Here is a 9,936-nt window from a genome sequence, read left to right as displayed (position 1 = left end):
TTTGATAGAGAAAATAAATATACGTGGCTATTTACCAAAAATTAACGAAACGTTGACTATTTGAAAATTGTTAACGTTTCATATGGTTAGATAGTCACTACACCCCATAAATCAATAGCTGTAAAAATAGTTGGGAATTTCTCCCGGTACACTGTACATTTGCTTTATATAAGAAATTACACTTTCAAAAAAAAAAAATTCATACAACTAATAAAAATATTGACCCTTATATATAATAACTTGGTCACTAAATTTGGAAAAAAATTGGCTATTTACACATACATTAGTTTAGATTGACTATTATGACGTTTGTACTTTTAATTAAAAGGTAATTTTGTAGTCAAATTAAAAGGTAATTTTGTAGTCAAATTAAAAGGTAATTTATTTTCTATAAATTCAGAAATAGTAACAATATTTTTTGTGTGGAAAATCAATAATGCCGAATAAAAGTTTTTCTGTATTATCCCTTGATTTTAATGCATTCATGGTAAACGATACAAAAATGTTGTTTATTTCTCATCATTGGAAATTGCTCTGTATTTTATTCCATAATTACTCTGTTTTATTTTTCATTTTCTGTTCACCTGATTTTCATTATCTTTACCTCATTTCCGTTTTAAGATATGTCAACTTTTCCCAAAATCAAATTAATACTAAAATCGTTAATAAGAGATGCTCCGATATTTTATCCTACTGTTAAAAATTCAAAGTCTTCACAAAGATTATGCGTCCTTTAGTAAAGAAATAAATGTTTGAAAGAACCTCAGAAATTTGTCAGAAGATCACCTAAGAAAAAAGAGAGATTGTTTATCTAGCTAATCATCAATTTCAATCCAGAGAGCTTTTGAATAACTTTATTCGTTTTTTTACAAACTTAAAAGTAAAAGTTTTACAAAATATCTAGAAAATGTAAATGATAAGACTTATTCAATCAACAAGTAATAAAGAGAGCATAAAATTCATAGAGAAATAAGATATGATCAAGCAGCTTCTACGTCAATAGAAAATTCAAAACAAAGATAATAAAGATATTTAGATTAATTTGTCTTGAATTAATATGCTGATGACTTTCTGTTGAGACGATGACTCTTTGAGGTACTTCAAGATAAGAGATGAAAACGACAATTTTTATTGAAAAACTAAGTAGTAAAATCAATAGAAGATTATTTTAGTCTCAAAACTTGACCAATTCCTACCCTAGTTGCGTGCAGTATGGTGTCAATAATTCCATAAAAGAGAAACAACGGGTAAAAAAAAGACTAAATCAATAGGCTTGATAAGGTGTTGAGTGTTGACTTGACCAAAACAAAACAAAAAGAATTAAATTTAGGACTCAAAAGACAGTTGATGGATGAGAAATTTCTCTTGTTAGTATTGCTTGACTTCGGATCTGAAGACTCTATGATAGAATAAAAGATATGATAGCGGAAGGTTACAGGAAAGACACTAAATGCGCATAAAAATTAATCTGTTACCTATTTTTTTTATTTTTTATTTTTATAAACGTGGACAATATTAATACCACGAAATTTTATTAAAAAGCTCTCTTATGGCTGAAAAAATCGTGGTTACAAAATTATTACTTATCAATTAAATAAAATAAATAAAAAAGAAGAAAGAAAGTAAAGAGTATACATATTACACAAAGATTTTAGGGAAAATAACACATTTATACCTTGTGTTTTAGTGAAATGTTGAGTTTATCCATCGATTTTCAAAAATGTCGAGTTCATACCCTCTGTTTAACTAAAATGACAAAATTATACCCTGAAATGAATAACAACGTCACAAATCTCCCTTTCATTGATATTAATTCTTATATAAGAAAAACCAAATCAAATCTTAATCAGTGCCCTAACTTCCAAATTCTCAATTTTGAAATAAAAATAGCCTTAAATTGAAATTAAATAATAAAACTCATACCTCCTAAGAAATGACTTCATTCCGTGTTCGAATTGTAACTCTAAATCATGGATTCTCTGTTCGAATATGCAATTTTGATGACTATCAACTATCGATGTTTACCCCTTTGCCTCTTTCTGTGTTCTTCACGATTAAGAGACTGTTGTTTATTTTTTTAGTTTTTAAATAAATTACATATATGGCGCGAATGGATAAAGATAATTGGTGTTTATATATAAATATTATAGTCAACGTCAATGAAAAGTCAATAAAAAGAATATTCGTGAAACTGTTGTCTATTTCAGGGTATAATTTCGTCATTTTAGTTAAACAAATGGTATAATTTCATCATTTTAGTTAAACAGATGGTATGAACTCGACATTTTTGAAAACCGAGGGTTAAACTCGACATTTCACTAAAACACATGGTATAAATGTGTTATTTTCCCAAGATTTTATGATATCTATATCCGTGCCATCTTTTACAATCAAAGATGGAATATTAATTGATAAACTATCAAAACAAAAAACAGGAAAACAATCTAAAAAAAACCAAGCTTATTAAGCGAGTCAGCCACCATGTTCTTCTTTGAATACGCATGGTTGATGTGAATTTTCGTTAAGGTTTTCGTAATCATGTTCCATCGATATATTATTTTTGTATGCAAAAATAAAAATAAAAAATCGACTTCAAAATATACCTACTCTGTTTTTTATATAAAAAAAAATATGTATATATAGATTAATTTAGGGATATTGACACTATTGTTATCATTTGATTGCCACTTAAAAAAATTAACCAAAATTAGAAATTTGATAAATTATTACTAAAAAAATGTAAAAAGACTACAATACCCTTAACAAAACCTGTCACGAAATTTTTCAATTTCGTGACAAATTTAATGACATATTTTGTGACCCATTTGTACATCTATCACGAAATGTATGTCACGAAGTTGAAGATTTCATTAAGGGTATTACAGTCTTTTTACATTCATTTAATAATAGATCTGTCAATTTTTCATTTCTGCTAAGTGATAATAAAATGATAATATTGGTTTCAAATTACTATTAATTTACTAACTGTCTATTTCATACTTAATTATTATTTTTGGGCCTGATATATAAAATTATTCTAAGAAACACATAGCATTGCCTGTAATAATATCAGAGCAGGGCAACCAAATCACACATAAAAGGTTTCACAAAACATATACAACTGGAACAAAATTTAATTATTATGAAATCTCCATAGAGTCCTCATTAGGTGGCGTCAAACACCATGATGACTCCGTGGCTTCACTGGAATCAAGATTCTGATTCTCATGCTCTTCCTCTTGCGGGTATAGGAATGGTTTAGGAGGCATTTCAAGGCTCTCGAAATCTCCTTCGAGCATTTCTATGACTTTGCTCATCGATGGTCGATCGCATGGCTTCAATTGAATGCACCACAACGCGACGATGATCATCTTCTTCACCGTTTCAATTTCATCCTCGGTAGCGTCTTCTATCGCAGTGACATCATTTCCTTCATTGAAATGGTCGTAAATCCACGTGGGAAAGTGGATCTGGCTCGTTTTCTCCGCATTGCCACGAATGTTTTTCTTTCGGCTAGCCATTTCGAACAACAACATTCCAAAGCTATAGACGTCGGCTTTGTGAGAGACTCGTCCGATGTTTTTGTAAAAAAATTCCGGAGCGATGTATCCCAAAGTTCCTCTCACCGCCGTCATCGACACGATGCTATTTTCTAGCGCACACGACCTTGCTAGCCCGAAATCCGAAACTTTCGGAACAAAATTCTCGTCCAAAAGAATGTTGTTGGGTTTGATATCAAAGTGCAAAATTTGCATGTTGCAACCTCGGTGGAGATAACATATTCCACGAGAGATTCCGAGCGAGATCTCTAAGATTTCCTTGCAACTTAAGGACTTTTCTTTGGTAATATCTCCCTCCTTGGAGAAGATGCACTTATCTAGAGACCCGTTGGGCATGAAGTCGTACACGAGAGCTCGTTTTGACTTTGATGCACAGAAACCGATCAAGTGCACGACGTTGACGTGGTGAATCCTTCCAATTGTTGCGACTTCGTTTATGAAGTCTTGCCCGTTCCCGTTTGATTTTTTCAACACTTTGACGGCCACAAGGCGACCGTTGGAGAGCTTTCCTTTGTATACGGATCCGAAACCTCCCTCGCCAAGCTTCTCCTTGAACATCTTTGTCATGATTATAATCTCCCAATACGAATATCGTATCGGCATGAGGTCATTATTGCTTTGGAGAAATTCTTCAACTCCATCGAACATCGAGGAGTGTCGCTTGTACCATGTATACACCAAAATAATGATCACAAGAACAAAGCATACCATTCGTGGTATCTCTGCAGAATAAAATTAATCTAGCGTAAGCCCACAAGAATATTCCTTGACAAACTAAAACTCAAAAATAAAAGTAAAAATCTTACCGATATGTACAAGTACTTTTCTAACGAAATCTGCAACCAAAACAGAGCAAAATGATTTTAAGTAAAATATTGCGAATAATTGATCTTTCCATGATACATGTTAGGATGAAAAATAAAAATAAAGCGAAGAGAAAAATCCTTACATCCACAAACCCTCACAATCTCACAGAAGACTCCTGCATCATTTACGATCGTTAATCAGTTAAATTAATTGAGTGATTCTTTTTATTCATAAGATCACCGTACTTAAAGTATTAAGGGCTTCCTACCCAAATTAAATTTATAATAAGATAGTAACTCATAATTACCATATAAATCTTATCAAGTCTACTTATCATTTTACTGTGGGATTATTAACACCATAAAATAAACAAAATGAAATGAAAATAGTTTTACTCTGACTCGAGTTTACTTACCACAATCATCATTGTAGTTTCCATATAAAGAACGATAGTCATAAGCTTCCCAAGAAAGCTCGAAGCCATGGTAAAGCTCTGCGTGAACTTCTGCGTATGAACTCATCTTCTGTTTCCTTGTCGAAATTAGAGTGACTAACTCGACGCGGCAAGAGTCCTTTAAGTCTGAAAACGTTAAATCTTCACCCACAAACACATATGAATAATATTTCTTTGCGGACGGAGAAAACGCCGAGCTATTGACACAAGGAGTTGTGTCGATGTAGCTTGAAGAGTTCACTTGATTTTCACACCTCAAAAACGCTACGATCTGTGGGGGTTGGGCTGATGAATAATACGAATTCCCTGATTGAAAAAAATTGTACTCCTCGAGAAGGTATGTTGTCAGAGAAAAAATGGGGATCGAAGAGCAATTTTTCTGGTATACATTAGGAGCCACGAGCCTGATTGTGAAGTTATTGTAATTAATCGCATTTACATAATATTTGTACATCATTCTTTTTTCACCATAAACCTTTCTTCGATCATAACAATAATAATCGTTGGAGTAGCCATAATCATCGTTGGATTGAAAGTCAGTCAAGTATATTACCGTTCGATTACCCTCGCAGTAGAGCTGAAACACTTCCGGGTGAAAGCTTAAATTTGTTGCGAGTTTGAAAGGAGAGCTAATGTTGCTGATATTTCCACACGAAGAAAATGGATTGGTTTTTGCGGTGGCGCAATTTTTTTCGGCAAATGTGAAGATCCTTAAGATAATTAAGGCTAACAGAAATTTTGTGAATGATGTTGCTCTTTTACTGATATCCATTTTTTTAAGAAACTGGTTTGGGACAAAGTATGCCTCACAAATAGGCTAATAGTCTTCTTTTCTATATATATATATTATGTTTAAGTGTAGTCTTCTTTTATTTATAGAATGGTCAAAAGTCATTCTTAAATGGCCCCATCTAAAAAGACATCTTCTTTGTTTTCATTTTGGTTTCTTGAAAAAAAAAAAATCTCTCTCTCTTTTTCCGTGAAGTTTCCATTAATACTTTGATAGGTGGAATAAAAAGAAGTAATTTTTTATTTTGACGTCTTTTGCTTTCGTTTTGGTGATGTGTATACTCTTTTCTTTATCTTGTTCAAGTTGAGAAAGAAAGTGTGGTTGTTCAGAGAGAGAGAGAGAGAGAGAGAGAGAGAGAGAGAGAGAGAGAGAGAGAGATGATTTGTGATTTCTCTTCTCTTGGTTGTTTAGTACTCGTCTTGATCATAACTGGCTTTGCTAGAGGAACACTAGACGATTGCGTTCCATCGCCTTTCTGCGAGGAAATGGGCAAACAATCTTTCGATGAGCTCGTCACTATTAAACCACCCTTCAGACTGAGAAACTTTCAGGCGGAGCACTGTGGTCTTCCCGGTTTCGAGCTATCATGCACAAACGACAATAGAACTGTGCTTCACCTCCCAAATTATCCGAACAAGCTCTACGTTCAAAAGATACTCTACTCTGCTCAAGTTCTTGAAGTGAGTCTCAACCCCGAGCCCGAGTCGATACCGAGTTTGGAGCTGCCGAGTAACCTTTTATCAACAACTCCGTTCAGATTCCGTTTTGAATTCTCACGTCTAATCTTCATGAACTGCTCAGATCGAGCATCGTCGTCAGCTGACAGAAACGGCATGATTGAGTGCGGTCACCGAGGCCATGGAAAAAACTCGGATATTTACGCCATGAAACCCAAGAGCCAAATTGGTTACAACCCTCTTTTGCTTACTTGTACAAAGATGTACAGCTACAACGCACCAGTAGATCCTGATGATGTCTCCTTGGACTATATTGAGCTCACTTGGGCACCAAGTTTCAACCTTGCACCTGAACCTGAACCTGAACCCTATGGAAATCCATACAGTAATGGTAATTCAAATTATACTCAGTTCAGTTTATTCAAAATCTAATTTGTTGCTTATTATCTTCTTTTTTCCAGATTATTCTTCATATTCTTCTCCAGGCTTTTTCTCAGATCCACTACGAGCGATTTTGATTATTGCAGGTTAGTTTTGTGAAGGGTTCGCACAAGAGTTTTTATTGTTTCATTGATCATAGTTCTTTACATACGAATAGGGTCTAATATTTAAATATAATTGCAGGGACGGTCCGTTCGTTTGAGTTTGTTCTCTGTGTGGCTATTGGGATTTACGCTGCTCTGTATGTTTACACCTCGGACAAAAAAGAAATAGAAAACCAAGTAAAAATCGAGAAATTTCTCGAGGATTACATGGCATCTAAGCCGTCGCGGTACAGCTACGCCGACATCAAGAAGATCACGGACAACTTCAAGATCAAGCTAGGCGAAGGCGCGTTTGGGACGGTGTTCAAAGGGAAGCTCTCGAGCGATGTCCTTGTGGCCGTGAAGATTCTAACAATCCCCTATCACATCGCCGGAAACGGAGAAGACTTCGTCAACGAAGTGGCAACGATGGGTCGAATTCACCACGTAAACGTGGTCCGCTTGGTCGGCTTCTGCGCCGACGGCTTCAGAAGAGCTCTTGTCTACGAATTGCTGTCGAATCATACTCTCGACAAGTACATATCCCGAAACCAATCACTGCTTACTTGGACGCAATCTCAGGCAATCGCATTAGGTATAGCCAAAGGGATCGACTACCTCCACCAAGGCTGCGACCAAAGAATTCTTCATTTCGACATTAAACCCCACAACATCTTGCTTGATCGAAACTTTACCCCGAAGATATGCGACTTTGGTCTCGCAAAGCTGTGCTCGAAGGATCAAAACACCGTTTCTATGTCCACAACACGTGGGACGATCGGTTACATCGCCCCCGAAGTGTTCTCTAGAAACTTTGGAAAGGTGTCGTACAAGTCCGACGTCTATAGTTTCGGGATGTTGCTTCTGGAGATGGTGGCCGGGAGAAAGAACACGGCTAGCTCAGAGGAGGAAAATGGAGCCGAAGAGATTTACTATCCAGAGTGGATCTACAACCTTCTAGAAGATGGAGAAGATCTCCGGATTCAGGTCGAGGAGGAAGGGGACGGCGAGATCGCGAAGAGGCTCGCGATCGTGGGGCTGTGGTGCATCCAATGGCATCCGGCGGGCCGTCCCACCATGAAACACGTCGTTCAGATGTTGGAAGGAGCAAGTGAAGAGTTAAAGATGCCACCAAATCCGTTTGTGGGCTCGTCGAACGCGAAGATTCCGGCGAGGCAGCGTGTTGCCTTTGAGTTGGAAACTATTGCTGAGTGAAATCTTTTCACATGTTTACCATAAGTTGATTATTCTACGTACCCTTTGCTTTCTTGTGTAAAAGTAGATTATGCATATTTGTTTTACCAAGTCAACTTGATCTTGTGTAACTTAAATTGACTTTGAATGAAAATATAATTTGATAAAGTGTTACTAATAAGATGTTAACTTAATAGCTTAAATTACATTTTTAAATTTTTTTTTATCTAATTTAATTTGTTATATCCATGTAGGATAGATAATATTGTGGAAAAATGTACTACATATAAATGGGTCTTGGTCTTAAATATTTTTCAATGTCATATATTCAACTTGATATATTCCTACATTGACAGATCGTGATTCAAGGTATCGTTAAGTTGTAGCTAACAATTGATAGGCTAAGGAAAAGAACTCAAGAGAGATTTTTTGTAGTCGAAGACCGAGTTTCACTTCCCTCTGTCCCAGAAATTCACTGCTCTGTATCACATTGAAATATTATGCAAAGCACGAAAAACAAAATTGGTGGTGAATTAATAAGCGCGACATTAAATCCTCATATGCATTGACCTGTACTTTTAGTTTGAATAAAATGATAAAAAGTATGAGAAAGAGTATATGTGTCTGCGGGTGTGTTTTCAATGAAATTCCCAATCACATTTTAGGCGCAAAAGGTATTTATTCTGGACTTTTCCTTGGTAGTTTTTTTCCTCTTTTTTTTATTTTTTATTTTTTTTTTTTTTTTTTTATAGGGTTTTCGGTTCAGTATTTAACACTTTTCTTCTTGGATATAATGCAGTTTATTCCGTGTTGTTTAACACTTATTTTCCGACATTCCAATTCAACAGAGTTTTGATTTGATGCACTAAAAAAAATTTGTCTACTAGCAATTTGACGGGTTTTTGGAAGAATCGTGGATTACTAAACTCGTTCAGAAATCAACAATATTCTTGGTTTCATGCGATTTACCGGGCTTCTGCTACATATCGAAGACTTAATCGACAACTTCGAATGTTCAATGAATATGATAGAAGCAGAGAAGTACCAGCGGGTTAAACAGTTAATTAAAGCATTATTGTTCTTCAAGGTAGCTTAGAGAGTCAAAGTCTTCACAACAACTTACTACTGAAGACAAAATATCTTATTCAATCCTTTTATACAAGTCTTTGTAGTTTTTCTTTGGGATTTTGCATCCTCATCCAATCTTTGTTTGAAATTTCTCGCTTCTCTTTTTTCCAATTTGTTAACTGAAAATACAAAGTCTTCTCTCAAGTCTTCACAAACATCCAAGTTATACAGACAAAAGGAAGATTCTCTGAAGTTTCATGTGTTGCCCAGAATAATTATTTTATGGAAATTGTACAAAATACAACTTATTTTTCTTGTGGAAAGCTAATGGCCTGCGTATATATTATTCCTCTGTTTTATCTCATGCCAGTAAAAATTCAACGTTCTTGTCCTTTTTTGTTTATGATATCATGCTAGAACAATAAAATATTTTAGGCTTAAAGGATATTCTTTTTTTATATAGTGCTTAATAAGATTCGGTATTAATTATCACATAAATAATTACATAATCTCTCATGTTTTACTTTTACTTGTTTGGGATTAGGGATGGCAATTTGGGGCCGTACACGAGACACGACACGGTGTAAATGGGTTTGGGTCGACCTAAAATGGATCTGGGTCCATCCGTGTCGAACACGATTAACACGATTAAATAACGGGTGAACACGACACGAACACGACAACCCATTAGGACCCAATTAGACACGAATATTAAATGAGTTGTTAATGGGTAAACACGATAAAGACCCATAATGATCCAATGGATTGTGTTTGAGCTTCTCTTTTGTAGTAAAAATATTATGTTGGTGGCTTAGTTGATTATATGGAGTATTTTTATTAATTACTTATTCTGACTAATTTG

At 35.0% G+C, this 9,936-nt stretch overlaps 2 protein-coding genes across 2 annotated transcripts; one reads left to right on the top strand and one right to left on the bottom strand.

The window, feature by feature from the left end:
* Positions 1 to 3,069: 3,069 nt before the first annotated feature.
* On the bottom strand, positions 3,070 to 5,654 carry LOC149398636 (LEAF RUST 10 DISEASE-RESISTANCE LOCUS RECEPTOR-LIKE PROTEIN KINASE-like 2.2). Its single transcript, XM_089614849.1, has 4 exons — positions 4,783 to 5,654; positions 4,510 to 4,542; positions 4,367 to 4,396; positions 3,070 to 4,282 (listed from the first exon to the last, which is right to left on the bottom strand). The coding sequence occupies exons 1-4, from the start codon at positions 5,591 to 5,593 to the stop codon at positions 3,141 to 3,143; spliced, it is 2,016 nt and encodes a 671-aa protein (XP_089470975.1). The 5' UTR covers positions 5,594 to 5,654; the 3' UTR covers positions 3,070 to 3,140.
* A 276-nt stretch (positions 5,655 to 5,930) lies between these two features.
* Positions 5,931 to 8,190, top strand: LOC149398635 (rust resistance kinase Lr10-like). The gene is made up of 3 exons (XM_089614853.1): positions 5,931 to 6,679; positions 6,750 to 6,815; positions 6,913 to 8,190. The coding sequence occupies exons 1-3, from the start codon at positions 5,989 to 5,991 to the stop codon at positions 8,025 to 8,027; spliced, it is 1,872 nt and encodes a 623-aa protein (XP_089470979.1). The 5' UTR covers positions 5,931 to 5,988; the 3' UTR covers positions 8,028 to 8,190.
* Positions 8,191 to 9,936: the final 1,746 nt, after the last annotated feature.

This window comes from Urtica dioica, chromosome 5, assembly GCF_054948205.1.
Source record: "Urtica dioica subsp. dioica isolate 48M chromosome 5, U.dioica_male_clone48M_v1_H2, whole genome shotgun sequence".
NCBI classification, from domain to species: domain Eukaryota; kingdom Viridiplantae; phylum Streptophyta; class Magnoliopsida; order Rosales; family Urticaceae; genus Urtica; species Urtica dioica.
This window is presented reverse-complemented; position numbering and strand designations above follow the sequence as displayed.